The sequence below is a fragment of the Pituophis catenifer genome, unplaced genomic scaffold, assembly GCF_029215685.1.
Source record: "Pituophis catenifer annectens isolate HBS135680 unplaced genomic scaffold, rPitCat1.0.hap2 SCAF_4, whole genome shotgun sequence".
NCBI classification, from domain to species: domain Eukaryota; kingdom Metazoa; phylum Chordata; class Lepidosauria; order Squamata; family Colubridae; genus Pituophis; species Pituophis catenifer.
Window position 1 is genome coordinate 106,318,151 of NW_027256884.1, and position 18,939 is coordinate 106,337,089.

The window sequence follows — 18,939 nt, forward strand, 5'->3', positions numbered from 1 at the left end:
CTGTCTGTCTTGTCTACCGCCTATCTCCACAGAATGACTGCAAATGAGAGTAAAGATTGCACCAAATGCTAATAGGAAAAAATAAACTTTAAAAACATAAAAGCTAGGAGTGATTTAAAACTGTTGGTTGCTAGTTCCACTTTCTTCCTTTCAAGGCTCATTTCAAGGGAATGATTAGGGCAGGACTTCCGTTATTTTACCTGAAAATATCCAATCTTGCAGTTACTGTCTGACTAATATTGCTTTCACTGCTTACCAGTTGTTTTATTTACTCCGGCCCTATTTACAGCTTTCCTATGTAAAATCCAATCTTTCACTAGTGTGAGCAGCATCAGCCAGTAAAAAGAGAATGAGCTGCAAAATTACCCTGGCTGCCTCTTTTTACATAAATTAATTAACTGAAAATTCTACAGAAATCAGATACTTCAGACATTCATATTTGACTATATAATTTTCTCTTTTATAGGAAAATTTACTTGAGCACCTTCACAACTGCTTATCAATTCATAGATGATGAAAATGCAGTTTTAAGATGATGGTTTTTCTTGCCTTTAGAATTCTTTCTTGTATGCTGGATTTTTTTTAGGTTGACTTTCGATTTTAAGAATCAGCAAGAACACAGTTATTGACTTAACATTTATCCATCTAGTACAATATTATTTGTACATACTGATAATTGAGCCTTTCAGACCAAACACTATATACATGGACTGAATACGTGTCCTTCTGCCTAAAAATCAGAGGCACTATCCCTGAGCTCTTAAAGTCTAAGACTTTATAAGGTGTTAATTTTATCCTGAGAACTCAATAACCAGGGGTTTATTATTAAAAATATAATATATCTAAATTAATAGCTTCATCAGTCTAATTTTAAACCTCCAGCTAAAAAAGGCTCTCATGGTGACTAAATAGATATATAATCAGGAAACAATAGGAGAGTACAACGATTATGGAAATAAAATCCTAGTTCCTAGAACAGGAACTAAAATTAGCTCATTAAAAAAACTAGGCATGTTCATGCACGAAGAAGGTGAATCAAGTTTTGGAGTATAAAACAGGAAATAGAAAAGAGGGGAGAAAAGGGAATGTATTGAAAGAAGGCATCACTGACAGCATACTGAACAAGCAGTCCTCCCCTCAGCATTTGAACAAGTTATTTATTTCAAATCTCATCCTCACCAAGAGACAATCTGCTCAAAGAGATCTCCATCAGCATGGTGCAGGTGAACAATGACATGGGGATTTTTCTAATTATGCAAGGAAGGGCAATATTCTGCTCCTCCCTTGATGAATGAAAGCAACTATTGGAGAAGAGAGATGGAATTAATATTAAGGAACTAAAAGTCAAAATTCTAACACCAATCCCAAGAGGAATCACACAAACTCCATGAACATGATTCACCACAGAAAACCACAGCATTAGATGGCCTACACAGTGCAACAGTAATTACAGCCTACAGCATAATTATTTCCAGACTTTTCCAAGTAACACAGGTGAAAGGCGGCAAAGAACTGGATAGGGGTATTTTGATCGTCTCTCAATCTTCTTGGAGTAGTAAGCCATCAGAAATATAATAACAATGAAAGCAAAGAGTATGAATGATGTAAACACCAATACAAATTTTCTGGGTTGCAAAGATTCACGTTCTAGGCAATGAAGAAGCTCTTTGGGGCAGAGCTGGTCTTGGTTTTCTGAGCCAGGAGAGTTATTGTCTATTATCTGCCTATAGTACATCAGTGAAGGTTTTGCCTCATACTTGTTTATCACGTAATTGTAGAGGCCATATGATCTGGAATCCCCTCTGTCACTGAAAGAATAGACAAAATAGCCATGGAGATTAACATCATCCAAGGTGTAGGCTAAAAAAAACACACACACAGAGAAAAGAACAGAAGAACAAAAAATTAGTGATGTATTTGTTTTAGCAGCAATCTTATTTGTACATTAGTATAAATTTTTTGACTACTGAGTTTGTAACCCACCAAATGTCATGACCAATACAGAAGTGATAGAAACAATATAATCTTTGCTAAATTTATCACACTTTTCAAATGTTAAGTTTCGTATGCCTACTTTTACATTAAAATAAAAATATCAAAATGTAATCACATTCAAACAACTCACCTTGGTTTGGAACAAACACTGAAAACCATCACCCTTTCCTCTCTATTCTTATTTTACTTTTACTTTATCTTTGCATAGGAAAAAAATAATTTTAAAAACTTTCCTGGCCATTGAAAGCAACAGATTAAAAGACATACTACATCACAGCAACAGAAGATAAAGCAATATACAATTTTTTAAATGTCACTGTGGTATAACTTTGGAAGAAGAAAAGATGATAGGATGACAGACAGGTAAAAATGTGCACAAGAGATTGCAAATGCAGCCAAAAAAGACCCCTAAAAGGTAACTGCATGGATAAAATATATACTTTAGAATCAATGGTTTCATAGTAAAAAAAAAAACAAAGTTGTTTTTCTATTTTTTCTCAGACACAAATATTTTCACCCTGCTTTGTATTTGTGAAAACTAAATTTTCAGTAAACGTTGCTATTCTTTGGTTCTGAAGACCCAAATGTTATTCCAAGTATGTAATCCTAGAAAACATGTTTGGTTTAAGGACTTGCAAACAGATGCTGTTTGCACCAGGAATTCCTTGCCTAGCCTTCAAGCCATTGTACACCCTTAGTTTTTATTTACTTTATAATCTGAAGCCCCAGTGCTAGTATATTTTTCTCTGTCTTTCCCACACACATTGTTCCAATGCAGCAAAACACATGGTTTAATTTTTTTTTTTACAAGATCCTTACCTTTTAAGGCTTCGTTAATATAATTCTCCAGGTAATGTATCCTTAGCTTGTCATAGGACGGATTCTTCTGATCATCGATTCCATTGGCTAAAATATAAATTGGGATATTGCCATATTTATGTTTAATCCAATTGAGAAGCTTCCGTAGTCCCCAGGGCACCACTGGAGTTTGGCTGGGTGATTCCAGCCAAGTTGAATCTTTTACCATCTGGATATCAAGAAGGGGATCATACTTTTTGGAAATGTCTATTTCAGAACCGACAAGAATTGTGGTATAGTGACTCAGAGCAAAAAAATCAAAGGAGCCATATATTAGTTTCTTTTCCTCTGCTGAGAAATAAGGTAACTGAGAATTATGAAAACCTAGATCATTTTTTTGGCGAAGCAACTGTCGCATCACTTCTGGATAATTACCAGACCCAAAGATTGGCTCTGCCAGCCAGCCAATGTCAAATTCCAAAGCTCGCCTGGCTGCTTCCTCACTCTTTTTTGAAAAGGGGCTGGCAGGCTCAATCCAGTCAGCATGTAAGGCAATTGATATTTTACCATTTTGAATCTTTCTGAATTTTTTATCATACAAGTGCCATGCTTTGGCATGAGCTTTCAAGAGATTATGTGCAGCTTTGTATGTCAGGTATTTCACACTGGGTTCATTCATGGTGATCCAAAATTTGACATGATGTCCAAAGTTTTTAAAACAGAACTGAGCATACTCAACAAAAGCTTCCACAGTATGTTGGCTCTCCCATCCTCCTTTGCTGGCCAGTGAAAAAGGGAGCCCTTGATTCGTAGCTCCAGATTGCCACAAAGCAACTACGGGAGTGATGTTGACTTTGATCAGTTCATTTACAATACACTGATAATAAAATAGAAGTGTTTGGTTTACATTTGTCTCATTGCCAAGAGGGAGGATCAAAGGCCACACTAATGAAAAATGAAAGTGTGTGATATGCATTTTTTGAAGTAAAGAAATCTGGAGTCTAACATGATAAAAATCAACACAGTGAGGCTTCCGTTTCAGAACACCACTTCCATCAATTTTGAGGTGATTCTTGGTTTGGTGAAATCCCCATGTATAAATATTAGGGTCAATAAACTGAGATCGTTTTGCATCTATCTAGAAACAAAGAGGGAGAAAGGAATTAAATCTGTCACAATTAGAAAAAGCAACCAACAAGCTAATATTATCGCAAAGGCAACTGAAAATTGTATCTTTTTTTTTTTTTTTTGCAAACTTATGACCATCTCTGAGTTTATTCCATATTTCTGCCAACATATCTATTTGTAAGAAAATGTTAAACTGTCCATTGGTTTATTTATTATTTATCAGATTTCTATACCACTCATCACACTTAATGTGACTTGGGCGGTTTACAAACACTAACATGTGGGTTCCTTAGGAGGGAACAAAATTTTCCTGTACAGTAGGGAAATAACAAAAGCTGAAAGATAATAAATTTTGTAGTTGATCTCTAGATGTGTATAGATATTTCCCATATGAAACAGAGAGAGAGAGGTGTTATTTATGAAGAGATTTATCAGAGAATTCCATCAAATTGGTACGATTATAAAATGCTTGTATTGAATCAGACAAAATCATCACCTATTAGCACTAAAGAAAGACTAGAAAATCTCATTTGGTTTCTCAATTGTCTTACCTGAAGAAAATTTTCTGTAACCCCCCAAACAAAATTAGAGGGGAATGTTCCTTTAAAGGGTTGGGTTTCTGGTGTTGGGAGGAAACCATTGTCTTGAATCAGCTTTTGGTAAAACAAACCTGAAGATTTCATTATCATTTTTTTATCCTGGCTTTGAAAGTCAACATAAAATAAGCCCCGTCGAACGTAGCCTCTGAACCATTCAAAACCATCCATGAGGGACCAAACGGTATACCCCATCACAGCAACTCCATCGTATCTGATAGCTGAAGAATAAACAATAAATACAGAACTAATTTCTCTGTTCATTAAACACTGTGCACTTCTAAACAGTTACATCTGTTTTGCAGTAAAGGCTTTGGCTTAATAGAGCCTTCCAGAAGATTTTAGAGTTGCAGTTCAAAAACAGCTGGAGGGTTAAATAGGCTAGAATAAAAAAAAAAAAAGAAAAGAAACAGAATAGAAGCCAATTTGATGGGCTGACAGAAACCAACAAAAGAAATACTGAATTTAAAATATGGGTAGGCTTTATTACAATAATATCACTTCAACAATGGCTGAGTGATACTAAGAAAATGATGCAAGTCATTAGTATGGAAATTATTCAAGACAGCAAAAACAGAGATGCAATATATGCAGACATAGTTTCTCAACCTTTTTAAATATAGGCTCTTTTCCTGCAATCCCCCTACTATAACATCTAAAATGCACACAAAGTAGTGTGCATGTGTATATCTTGTCTGTTTTATTATAAGTTTGCAAGTTATAAACTGCAATAGTAAACAAGTGTTAATTGAATTTGGAATTATAAATGTACCACAATTTAGCAAAAGCTACAAAAATTAATACAACCTGATACCAGTGTATAGCAAACTCAATTTTCCACAGGGAAATGATATAGTTCAGCTGTTACTTGAAAATAAAAATTAATTTTTCCTCCTGATGTATTTACCAACACTTGAGTTCATTTTCAAAGAAGTATAAATAGGTATATTTGTAACTGATGTACAGCTGCATATTGAGTCTTACTGAGTCTTCATTGATATATTGCAATACAATTTTGAAAGAAACCCCTGAAGTTGGTGTGACAAGAGTTGACTGTCTGACTCTCTGCCTATTTTTTTTTTCACTGATGAAATGTGCAACGAAACATCTGAGATTAACAAAATTTGGTCCAGTTGCCATGATTCAACCTTTTAGATAATATCAGTTCTTGTTCAGAAAATGATTTTGCAATGATAAATGGTAAATCTTTTCTTTTTGGAACAAGATTGCAATCTCATCCAATCAAGATTTCTCACATTCAAATATTTCCCCTCATGTATGGAACTTTCCAAGGAATTCATCTTATATGGCCTTTCAGTTGTAATCTTCCCATATTTTCCCGTATCTCCTTTCATACTGTACATACATTCAGGGAAACATACTGTGTTTCCCCGAAAATAAGACCCTGTCGTATATTTTTTTGAACCCTGAAATAAGGGCTTGGCCTTATTGCCATGCGCTCAAAAACCCAATTGGGCTTATTATCAGGGGATGTCTTATTTTGGGGGAAACAGGGTAAGAAAATAACTTATTAAGAAAGAAAGAAAGAAAAAAGGAAAACCACTACCTACTGCTTAAACCTTCTGCATGGAAATACCTGTTCATTAATGTAATAAATAGAATTTATTTAATTGACATATGAAAAATGCTTCGCTCAAACATTGTAAGTGGCTTAATTAATGTATCCTGACCAGAATGCCAAAGGCAACCTTACCTTTTAATGTGTCCAGTATGAAATTTTTAAGGTAATACATATAATTGGCGTCATCTGTCGTTGTACTTCCAGATACATACCAACCATTTTCCACAATGAAGATCTGTGATGGATTATATTCCCTGCTTATCCAGTAAAGTAGCTGCCTCAGGTTCAGAGTTTGATGCTGCTGGAACAGCATGTCTTTTTCCACACGACTAAAACTTAATGTGGCTCCAAAAGAAAGAGCGAAGAAATCAGCTGTTCCTCTGACTAAGTTCTTTTCTGCATCAGTGAATTCTGGTAATGTCAAGGAAAGATAACGTTTCATGCTCTGAGGATAGTCTCCATCAGTAAATATAGGCTTAGCAAACCAGCCCAACACGAAGTCGAGAGATTTCTGACAATTCTTTATATTTTTTTCGGTCATGTTTTGAGGTTTTATCCAGTGAGAACTTAAAGCAATTGATAGTTGGCCTTTTTGAGTAGGACGAAAATTGTCATTATAAAGATGCCACACTTTGGCATGGGCCTATAGAAAAGACAGAAATACAGTAGTGAACCAATGTTTCTGTAGCTGTTAATATTCTTGTATTTTATTTATATGGTCAAACAGAATTATGTTAGTCACTAATCAAACAATTGAGACCATGGCAATGTTTAAGTGAGCACAGCAAAATGAATGGCTTCTAAATGACTTTAAAAGCTGGGTGGGAATTGGGGGAAAATACCAGCCCTATTCTGCTAACATGAACAGAAAAGTTCACCATGACTTTGAATCTTGGCCTGAAATATTTCATCCATCTCTACTGAACTGTAATAGGGTCAAAGCAAACCCACACCCCATAGCACCCATTTGAAATGATGTAATGGCCATCAACAAAATAAAAAATAAATCATTTGGCAGCAAACTTTCTACACACAGGATTAAACAAAAAAAGAGCTAAGCAGACAAAAGCTGTAAATGACAACTGAAAACAAACACATCATAACTAAACAATGGCGCCCGCAATTAAAGTGTTCCAAACTCAATATCAGAATCAATTACTATGCCAAATGGTTCTTACTCCAATTCATATTCTTATTTATATTTATGTTCATATTCATACTCATACTCTTTTTCTTCTAACATTTTCTGCCCTTTGCATGTTATTTACTCCAAGAGGTAAACTGAAGGTTACCATAACTGAACTGCAAACATCTGGTCAACTACTGAAAGAAATGACTATCCATCCATCCATCCATCCATCCATCCCTGCCTCTCTGCCTCTCTTTCTTTTTCTTTTTCTTTTTCTTTTTCTTCTTTCTCTCTCTTTCTCTCTCTTTTTTTTCTCTTTTTCTTTCTCTTTTTCTTTTCTTCTTTTTCTTTTTCTTTTTCTTTTTCTTTTTCTTTTTTTCTTTTTCTTTTTCTTTTTCCTTCCTTCCTTCCTTCCTTCCTTCCTTCCTTCCTTCCTTCCTTCCTTCCTTCCTTCTTTCTTGCCTGCCTACCTGCCTGCCTGCCTATTTATAAAATTATTGGCTGTCCATCTTACACAAGGTAACTCTGGGTGGCTTACAATCAGAAATCTATCTATCGATATACATTAAAATATAAATATGTTAAAACCAATTATAATGGGGAAGGTGAGAACAGAATGGGGGGAAGTGGGATCTGTTGCTTCTTGATCAACCATTTCCATTGTGTTGTTCCTGCTTTGGGGCTCCAAGTCAACTGGCAGAGCCAGGTCTTTATGCCCATATGAAAAGATAGGAGGTTTGGGGCCAGCTTTACATCGGAGAACAACATGTTCCAAAGGGCAGGAACAACAGCAGAGAAGGCCAGTTGGAATAATCAGACTGACAGGACCCGCAGCATGCCTCCTCTGCCTGTAGTTTCTCTACCATCTTCTGCTCATCCAGATTCTTGCAATCAAGATGCTCAAGCCTTAATATACACAAAAACTACTAGTAAAAAGGCTGACAAAAATTAATGTCCTAGGTACATTTCCAAGTTTATCAGGCATTAGTCAAAGTGAAAAGACAAAAATAATATGCAGTTCAAATTACTATGTTAACATTTAAAATCTTATACGCTCAAGACTCGGATGCTGCTGCAAATTCCTTCAAGACATGAGGTAAATGTGGTTTGGGGCCTGGAAGGGTTGCTTCTTTGTCACTGCCTCAACCCTTTAGAACTCCTTCTCCACCAAGGTCTGGATGACCACTACCCTTGTCATATTTGACAAAGCAAAGGTTTATAATACCTTTGTAAACCAAAAGGTACTGTAAACCTTTTACAAACGAGCTACTGGTTTGTAAACTATCCTTATCATAATTTATGTACCCAAACAGTTGTGACTCCTTCAGCAAAATGTTGTTAACAAAAATCATGACTTAGCATGTGTGAACTAGCTATCTCTCTAATCTGTTTTAATATCTATTTTACAGTCCTCTTCAAGAAATTAAGAAGTGTGATTAATTTCAATACAAACTCAGCATACTGTTAATAGCAATGATGAGTGAATTTTGGATGCATGTGACATTAACCAGTAAGAAAAAACTAAGGACACTGTTCAAAGAATGAAATCTAACTAGCTGTCTTTATTTTTTATGAAGTTTTTGAAAAATTAAATGTAAATTGATGTTCTCACAAATTGGATCATGTCTGTCTCTCAACTGCAGAGAATGAATTTGTGCATGAGAAAACACAAAAGGATAACTTGTGTCTATTGAGATAACCTCATGAAGGAAGTTCAGAATTAAATACTGACACTTTATACCTCATCCCACCAATAACAAACTAAACAGAACATACTAAATTTTTGACAAACCACAGTACTATTATTTATAGGTTGTATATATAGGTTGTATTATACTTGCATCTTTGTGAAAATTTCTCTGCACTTTGGATTCATCATCACGAAACTTTAATGCAACTGAAAAATCAGCAGTCAAATAAGAGTAAAACCTCTTAGCCTTTTAACAAAACTGGTTCCCATATTTAAATAGGGCCTTGGATAAATGTTCCTCTCCTAGTCCAAGGAGCCATATAGGTGTCCGTAAATAGCCATTTCAATATTCCTGCTATGCCCTCGGAATCAGTATCAGCAAATTTCCTCTTTTGTTGTTATTATTTTAGTATAATTTTTATTGAAGAAATTTAAAAGAAAAAATTTAAAGATAAAAACAATAGAATATTAGAAAAGAAAATGAATAAGAAATACAAAAGAAAAAGAGGCAGGGAGGCTGGCTGGCTGGCTGGCAGGCAGGCAGGAATTATAAAGTTCTAATCTTTTTGACAGCAGATGTAAATGCATTTGAATTTTATCCTCTCTCTCTAAGGTTACATCATAATTTCATTCTTTTCATAAATTACCTTTTTCAATCCTCAAACCCAAAAATCACAAGTTCATTGTTCTCTTCTTTTCAGCAAAGAGAAAATGTAGTTTCCAGTCACCAATAAATATAATTATTGTATTGACCTATCTCTAATAAAAAGTATCAGCAATTTTTCTTATCACATGGGAAATTTATAACAGCTAATATAGTAGATTAAGAAAAAAATGGCACAATTTACTGAAAACAAAGTAGAAAATATTATGAACATGCAAAGGGCCTGGTGGCTCAGCAGACTGATAGCCTGTTATTATCATTCAGCTGTCTGCAATTACTGTAAGTTCGAATCTCACCAGGCTCAAGGTTGACTCAGCCTTCCATCCTTTCTAAGGTAGGTAAATTGAGGACCCAGTTTGTGGGGGCAATAAGCTGACTTTGTATAAATATACAAAAGTATGAAGGCTATTGCTTAACGCATTGTAAGCCGCCCTGAGTCTCCGGAGAAGGGCGGCATATAAATCAAATTAAAAAAAAAAAAACTGGGAGCGGGGGGAAGGAAAAAAGTTACCAGATAGGCAAGTTAAAAAGCTGAAAATGTCAAAGTGACATTCAGGATGTGTAGGAGAAGATCAGGCTGAGCTGAAAGGTGGGGTTAAACATGTCATCTTTTTGGAGTTGTAATGTTGCCACAAGAGCCTTCTGTGAATTCTGTTAACCTTTATCTAGAGTAAATTTAGCTTTGTCCCTTAGTTGACTAGTTTCTTGTGTATAGATAACAAACTCTTCTGTGTTTTGAACTCGACAAATGCACTTGGTTACCGGTACTTACATCTGACAGGATGTGACAGACAACAAATAAGAAGCATGAGAAGGCAAGAACTTCGTATTTCAGAAATCAAAAAAGACAATTCCCTTATTCTTAACAACTACTGTCTTAATTGCAGTGGGGATCAAAGATATGTTCCCATTGAACATTAAAGGGAAGGGACATAAACAGAAAAACAGAATGATCAAGGCTAGACTGGGAAGTCAAAAATGAACCCTGGATGAAGGCAATGTTAAAACAGTCCTGCACTGTTGCCTTAAAAATATATCTATGAGATCAATGGGAGGTGAAATCTACTCAAAGAGACTCTATTGTTGAACTTCCCTTTTTCTTCCTGAAGCACTCTACTGAATGCCTCTTAAGAGAATCCTCATAATCCTTCCAGATTTAAGGAACACACAAAAGGAAAGTGGAATTTGTTGTACTGAATTCTGTTCTGCTGGCATGAGAACCCAACTAAATATATAGGTAGTCTTCACTTAATGACCTAACATTCAAAATTATGACAGCCTTGCCAAAAGTTATGTACAACCAGTTCCAGAGTTTCAACAGCTTTACAAACAACTTGTAGTCACCTAACCATATTTTGGGCACTCGGCAGGTTGATTATAGTGTTCCACATTCACATTACCTCAATTTGCGACTTTTTTTGTTGGTTTCCGGTAAAATACACCCATAGGAATACATGGATTTGTTTAATGACTGGGACACGGCATTCACTTATTCAACTGCCACAAAAAATTCATAAAATTGGGTCGTCATGTGGGGGCCTCAACTTACAATCACTTATGACAGAAGTTTCCGGCTCCATTATAGTCATAAGTCGAAGACTACATTAAGCATGTAAAACATAATTCGTATGTTAGGAATTGTTCTCCAAATGAAAACTGCACCTTTTCAGTCTCTTCTTGAACTGAGTACATCTTATTGATGCCTACCTCATTTTTGCTATTTTTATTTTTTACTTGATGATTTTGAGCAACTGCTCAGGAATTTGCTGGAGAGCATGCATTAATCTTCCTTTGTACCTACATTCATTTTGAGATAAGCCTGCCTGCCTTGCAAACAGCCAGGTTATGAGTTTAGTGTAACTAGTTCTTATTGATAGGCATTTGTATCAGAATTTTAAGCAGAAGTTTTTTACCTGCTATCCATTTTTTTAAACTAAAGATTTCATGTTTTTTGTGCAAAATCTATACTTGGAACTCTTCCTTATGTTCACTCTTTAAACCTGAACAACGTTGCACAAGATTGTGCCGCAAGTCATTTTTTCCAAGGATTAATCTTTTCTTGATATTGATCTTTGTTAATTAAAGCTTCTAACCTCAAAACTTTCACACAAATTTGACAAATATTGTTATAATATATTTATGTGAAGAACTTGTCACTGTTCAGTGCACAAGACAAGATGCGGAGTTGTTTAACTCAGTTTCATTTCACTGATTAAGGCACATTAATCAAGCCTTATGGCTGAAAAGCTACAAGAAACAGAAGATGAGTAATTAATCTAATCTCTAATGCAATAAACAAATTGTAACGCCAGTGTACATATAGGAGAGTTCACAAGAATGATATGGCCCCAAATTATACAGAATGCCAAGGCCTTGCAAATAAAATTGATGAAGTGGTAACAAAAAATGAAGGTGTTAGATTTATTGACATAATTCTTTTTTTTTTTAGAAAACACATCTAAATAAGTTGTTTTTATCTCTGTACCTGATCAATTTAATATTATTGTGAACATTGCATGCAACCATCTTGGCTACGGCATCCTCATTCGTAAACTCTCCAAACCAAAGATACCATTTTAGGTATTTTTAATTACTTAATTAATTAATTGCATTAATTACTGTAGTGACTTTTAATAATGTTAAATATATTAGTTCCACATTCTTTTTTGGAAAAAAAATATTTTGCTTCACTTTTAACTGCTACATGCAACATTTTGAAGAAATCATTGCTTACAGTTTTAAATGATGAAATAGCCTTCACAACCATTTCTGATTTTATATTCTTCTTAATATATCAGATAATACATCTCCTGAAAATTGTGATACTGTGCTGGTTTTAATAGAGACACTGATACAAATTACTCATATCTACTTTGGATGCTGGAGTTAATACAGATCCTACACTGTAGGTGACATTAATATCCCACTGTCACAATTGCACAATTATTTCAACAATTGATGCCAATAAGATGTTTGGCTGGGGAGTACTCTTGATTTTTACTGTTGGTAACTTGTAAAGTACTATAAAACTGTACATGCATAAAAACTTTAATCTTATCAAATCCTTCAAATCATAAAACAAATTTAGACTGCCACATTATATACCAGGGCAGAGGTGAAATCTAAAATTTGTTATTACCGGTTCTGTGGGCGTGGCTTGGTGGGGGGGTGGGGGGGTAATGTGACTGGGTAGGCATGGCCAACTTTTTTTTTTTTTACTTTTAAAAGCATTTTTTCTACAACCTTAAGAGGTTGCAGAAAAAAAAGCTTTTAAAAGCTTCTGACGATCAGGCAACTCAGCTAGGATCGCTAGAGATTTTTAAAGGCTTTTTTTCCCCTACAACCTCTTTGGCTGAAGAGGTTGCAGAAAAAAATGCTTTTAGAAGCCTCTGACAATCAGGCAATTTAGCTGGGATTGCCAGAGGCTTTTAAAGCCATTTTCCCCCCCTACAACTTCTTTGGCCGAAGAGGTTGTAGAAAAAATGCTTTTAAAAGCCTCTGACAATCCCAGCTGAGCTGTACGATCATCAGAGGCTGTTTTTTTTTACTTTTAAAAACATTTTTTTCAGCTGAAGAGGTTGTAGAAAAAATGCTTTTAAAAATAAAAAAACAGCCTCTGGTGACCACGCAGCTCAGCTAGGCATGGGGGGTGGGGTGGCAGCGCAGGGATTTTTGCTACCGGTTCTCTGAACCACCCGCTGCCATCGCTACCGGATTGGGTGATCCGGTCCGAATCGGAAGCATTTCACCCCTGCACCAGTGGTGTCAAACTCAAGGCTGGCCCGCGGGATGCTTAGATCTGGCCCATGGGGCCACCCTGGAAACAGGGAAGGATCAGCCTGCAGTGCCTCTGCCAGCAAAACTGGAGCTCGGGAGGCCACGCACGGTCCTCCCGAGCTCCATTTTCACTGGCAGAGGGCTGGAGGAGGATCCTCCCAACCTCACCCGGGCCACCACCTATGCCTCCAACACGAGTGATGTTGAACTAGCCATGCTCAGCCTGGTCACGACCCCCCGAGGTCAACACAACCCTGATGCAACCTGTTATAAACCCTTGTGGAGTGATATGTCCTCCTGGATGGAAAAGATTTGACTGATTGCCATCAAGTCAGTGTCAAATCATAGAGATTAGTTTTTCCCAGGAAGGATTTATTTCCAAGTAATTAAGCATATAGAAGGATTATATAGTTATGTACAGGTAGTCCTCGACTTGCAACCATTTGTTTAGCAACTGTTTGAAGTTACAATGGCATTGAAAAAGTGACTTACGATGGGTCCTCACATTTATAACTACAGTATTCCCATGGTCACTTGACCAAAATTGGGGTGCTTGGCAACTGACATGTATTTATTACAGTGTCCTGGAATCACAAAACCACAAAATCACCATTTTAACCCTATTAAATTCAGGAACTAGATAACAGGCCTAAACTAGTCCTTTTGTCCCTTCATCCTTGGTTTAGTACTGAACCCTATTAAATTCAGGGACTAGATAACAGACCTAAATTAGTTCCTTTTAATAGTCTGTGCATTTCACATTTCTATTGGACTGAAAAAAACAGTGAATCCTCTATAATCATGATGGTGAACCTATGGCACATGTGCCAGACGTGGCACGCAGTGCCTCTCTGATGGCATGCGAGCTGTCATTGTAGTTCAGCTCTGCTACGCATGTGTGTGCGCCTCCTGCTGGCCAGCTGATCTTCGGGTCTCTGTCGTACATGCGTGGGGGTGGGACACATGTGGGGGGCGCACATGCATGCGCAGGGCACGTGCGTGGGGCAAGCATGCATGCACAGGGGGATGGAGCACCTGCGGGGGCCGTGTATGCATTGCATTTTGGAGGTTCGGGCATGTTCTTTGGGCACTCAGTTCAGAAAAGGTTAGCCATCACTGCTCTATAATTTGATTTTTTTTATTTAATACCAGTAGGAATAATTTATTGCACTAGTTTCAGTAGCTATAATATGTTATCACTATTATGATTACTTTTGATGAAATAGTTTAATCAGCCATTTCACATATACGGTAATCTATTTGTTCTGGCACTTTGTTTAGTTTTCATAGTCCACGCAGTGCTAACCTCTGCTATTTTAATGTGTTTATTTAATATCCTTACATTGTAATATACTTTTAGCCACAAGTAGAATGTATCTTATTAAAAATTCTGTTAACTTTTTACATTTGACAGTTCATTATAATTTCAGACATCCTTAAAATATTTAAAGGTCTTTAAAGATCTTTTTTAAAAATCCATGTCAAAAGGGCAATACAATTATTAGGTTAATTGGAGTTTATAAAATAATTTCCAACAACTATTTATCATCTGAGTACTGCCATTACAAAAAAGTGGGTATGTTCAAGCCATGTTTTATGAAAAGCATTCCCTCAAACCTTTCTAGGAATAACAAAAAAAAATGATTTTTTTCCATATTTTTTTTAAAATATAGCTTTTTTAAAAAAAAAACTGTGTCTACTGTATCTTTATATATACATATAGATTGTTAGGTAGAAAACAGAAGTGATTAACAATATTAAAATGTTAAATTAAGATGTTGCACTAAGATAAAAAACATCAAAGAAAATCAGATAATTACTGAATGGTTGGAGATTGAGAACATTATTGCTAATGGGGTAAATTTCATTCAACACAGTGGAATCTATTTCCGCTATTTTCTTTACAATGAAACGTATATCTCAAGCTCAGTGGCTAAGCTCAGTGGCTAAGACACTGAGCTTGTCCATCAGAAAGGTCAGCTGTTTGGCGGTTTGAATACCTAGTACAGGTCTCCTGCACGAGCAGGGGGTTGGACTAGATGACCTCCAAGGTCCCTTCCAACTCTGTTACTGTTACCCTGAGGTTGTAACTGTGAAAAATGGTCAGAAGCCAACTAGGCTGTCACTAAACTCAAGCATTTTTCCCTAGTGAGTTATGTCCAATTTTAGTGTTGAAAACTTCTCTTCTTGCAGGGGTGGGTTCTAACTGGCTTTACTACCGGTTTTCTTTGTGTGCGCGCTTTGCGTGCGATCGCCTCTTTTTAAAATCCAGCTTTCTGATCTTTGTTTCAGACATCCAGGAATGTCTGAGAAGTTCATGGGAACACATGGTGGTTCTTTACAACAAGGTTTCTCAACCTCTGCAGGTTTAAGAAGTTGGGAGTTGAAGTCCTTGCATCTTAAACCTGCCAAGATTGAGAAACACTGGTGTAGAGAATGCGACCACTAACACTTTTTGTAACTGTTACATACCTTCATGTTGATAAGTGAGTGAAGAGTATCAATAAAATCCTATTAGATTACTGCAGGATAACTTGTGATTTGTTTTCATTACCAAGTGGGTTAAATGTCAGGAAAGTGTCTCATTTCTATTCATACTAGCCAGACAAACCCATGGAAAGCAAGGTTTTCAGTATCTGTGTCTATGCCTATTATGTTATATATCTGCTCATTCCCATTTGAAGTTTTCTGTCAAATGGCAATTTACTCAAATGTTCATTTGCTGCAAATCTTAGCATTTGAGTTTAAATCTACAGTTGGGGAAACTCTTGAAATGTTGCCATAATCTAGTAACATTAAACTATAATAATTTAATGTTTAATCTACCTCAAGACTGTTTATTTGCTGCCAAGGTCTAGCAGTTTAACTCTATATCAGCTGGGAGTAAAACCCCACCAAAGCCCACTGGAAATTGCTTCTGAGTACAGTGGCACAGGAATGGAATATTAAGATCAATCTCCAACCAACTTGGTGGCCCCCACCACTATTGGACTTCAACTCCTCACCAGTGGCAGATTAAGGCTCACTGGTGCCCTAGGCACTGACAAATCTTGGTGCCCCCCTCCTTTGTTTTTTTACAAATCTTCATTGGGTTTTTTTTTTCTTTCTCAACTTTGTGGTGCCCGCTCTGGGCCTGGTGCCCTTAGCAGGTGCTTAGTCTGCTTAATGGTTAATACACAACTGCTCCTCACAACTCTCAGCCAGCCTGCGTAACAAGGCGTACTGGATGGAAATACAGGAATCCGAGTAAATGTTTATGGAGATTCTCAGTCATCCAGGTCATGGATGTCCCAAAGGTGCTTTTTTTCCAAGAGGCAACTGGACTTTCTGGTTTTTCTTTGAAGACTCTCACATCTCATCCAAGAAACTGAAGAAGCTTCTTGCATGAGAAGCGAAACATCTTCAAAGAAAAACCAGAAAGTCCAGTTGCCCCTTGGAAAAAAAGCACCTTAGGGACAGGAATCCGTGTACTTCCCAAGGAGATCATTAATTATCCTGGATAAAAGTCAGCATCTGGCCAGCTACTTCGGACAAGCGCTCAATGAAACAATGCTTAGCAGAGAACAGCATTTAGGCCCACAGAAGCTGAGGATCCTTTCTGTACTCCATCCTTACCTTCAGGAGGTTATGCGCCACTTTGTAGCCCATCTTCCGCCCGCCTCGCACCCCTGGGGCCAGCCTGCCCGTGGCGTAGCCGTGCCACGCCACGAGGTAAGGATTGTCTATGGTGAGCCAGTAGCGCACGTGGCGGCCAAAGTGCTGGAAACAGAACCGGGCGTAGTCCAAGAAAAATTCGACGAGAATCGGGTTCTCCCAGCCGCCGTAACGGTCCTGCAGGGCCTGGGGCAGGTCCCAATGGTAGAGGGTAACTACCGGTTCGATGCCACGCTGCCGCAGGCCGGAGAGCAGGCGCGCATAGTAGCGCAAACCGGCGGGATTGGCGGGCGCCGTGCCGTTCGGTAGGAGGCGCGCCCAAGCTAGCGAGAAGCGGTAGTGGGAGACCGCCAAGGCGCTCAGGCCGTCCAGGTCGCGGTCGAGGTGGTCGTAGCTGCCGCTGGCCGAGTCCCAGGAGGCCAGCTCGGGCGAGTTTCTAAAAGGCGACGCGGAGCGGTGCGTGGAGGTGTCCAGCACCGAAGGCCCTTTCCCGTCCCGGTCCCAGGCGCCTTCCACCTGATACGCCGCGGTCCCAGTTCCCCAAAGGAAACCCCGAGGGAACGTGTCGTAGAGAAAGAGCGCGTCGTCCGGGAAAGGCAGGCGGGCGAAGCGAGACCAAGTGGCCTCGCCCTGGCCTGGCTTTCCAGCTAGCGGGCGGCAAAGGAACATTATTCCCAGGACGAGGAACGGCAGCCCCGACGTCGCGGCGGGAATCATTCCGCTGGCGGGGCCACGTCCAGGAACAGATGCGGGTGAGAAGAGACGGTGCCTGCCGGCTGCCTTCTCTCACGCCACCCGCCCCCCCCCGCAAACCCAGTTTATTCCTTGTTTTGCCCTGCCCGCGGAGCTATTAATAATTACCTGGGACCGCGCCGGGAGTGGGGGGGTTTCTCCTCCTCCATGGAAAAGGGAGGTTAACCGAGTTGTTCCAAATCAGCAGAAGGGAGAGGGAACGAAAGAGGAGAGGGAGGAGATAGGGAAGCCACGATCCCTGCCCTCCGCACCAGGGGTGAGGATTGCTCGGAGGGCGTCTGGGGGGAAAGGAAGTCCTCAGGCGCCCCACCGTCCTCTCATCTTTCTGGCGGTAAATTGACGGCTGGTCGCCATCCACGCTCCCACACGAGCCCACTCCCACAACGCGGAGTCAAGAGCGGGAGGGAGCTGTATAGTTTGCTGTTCCTCTGAAACTTCTTTGTTTTCCCCCAGTTGAACGTAGGATTCTGCCGATGATTCCCTTGATACAGTTTACCTACTCTTGCTTGGTTTGCTTAATGGAGAAAAGAATTAACACCCGGAGGAACGTTACTGTTCAGTTTGTAGGATCCTTTTTCAGACATGAGTTCAAACTTGGCAGAACGTTACTCTGCCTTTATATTTAATATGAATTTTCCCCTTGCCCTTTAAAGTCACAGCTTTGTTGATAACTTTGTCCAATTCACAACTTGTTTCAAAGTAGTAGAACAACTGGTCTTGTTAACATACACACAGAGAGAAAGATCACTCACCACAACCCAAGCAGACTCTGGGAAGTTACTCAAAGTCAAGATAAAAAGAAAGTCTACAGATAATTTAACATACACACAGAGAGAAAGATCACTCACCACAACCCAAGCAGACTCTGGGAAGTTACTCAAAGTCAAGATAAAAAGAAAGTCTACAGATAATTAAAGTGATTCATAAAATCTAACACAACTTAATTTCATTAAACTAACCTTCTGGTTTGTGCTAAACTAACCTAAAGGTCAAATGTCTTACAACCTCACAACAGAAGCAAAGCTGGGCATTTTATTATATTTTGGTTCTGTATGGGGTTATTTTTTTGTCTCAGAGCAGATCTTAATACTGAGTATTATATTCATGCACTGTTCAAGTACTCTGTTATGAAGATACTGTATTTGCATATTTTGTATGCTTCCTAAGTAAGGG

At 38.3% G+C, this 18,939-nt stretch overlaps 1 protein-coding gene across 1 annotated transcript; it reads right to left on the reverse strand.

The window, feature by feature from the left end:
• Window positions 1-1,465: 1,465 nt before the first annotated feature.
• KL (klotho) lies at window positions 1,466-17,730 on the reverse strand. The gene is made up of 5 exons (XM_070943857.1): window positions 16,975-17,730; window positions 6,232-6,742; window positions 4,473-4,738; window positions 2,815-3,931; window positions 1,466-1,860 (listed from the first exon to the last, which is right to left on the reverse strand). Exons 1-5 carry the CDS (start codon window positions 17,728-17,730, stop codon window positions 1,466-1,468), a joined length of 3,045 nt encoding a protein of 1,014 aa, XP_070799958.1.
• Between the last annotated feature and the right edge of the window lie 1,209 nt (window positions 17,731-18,939).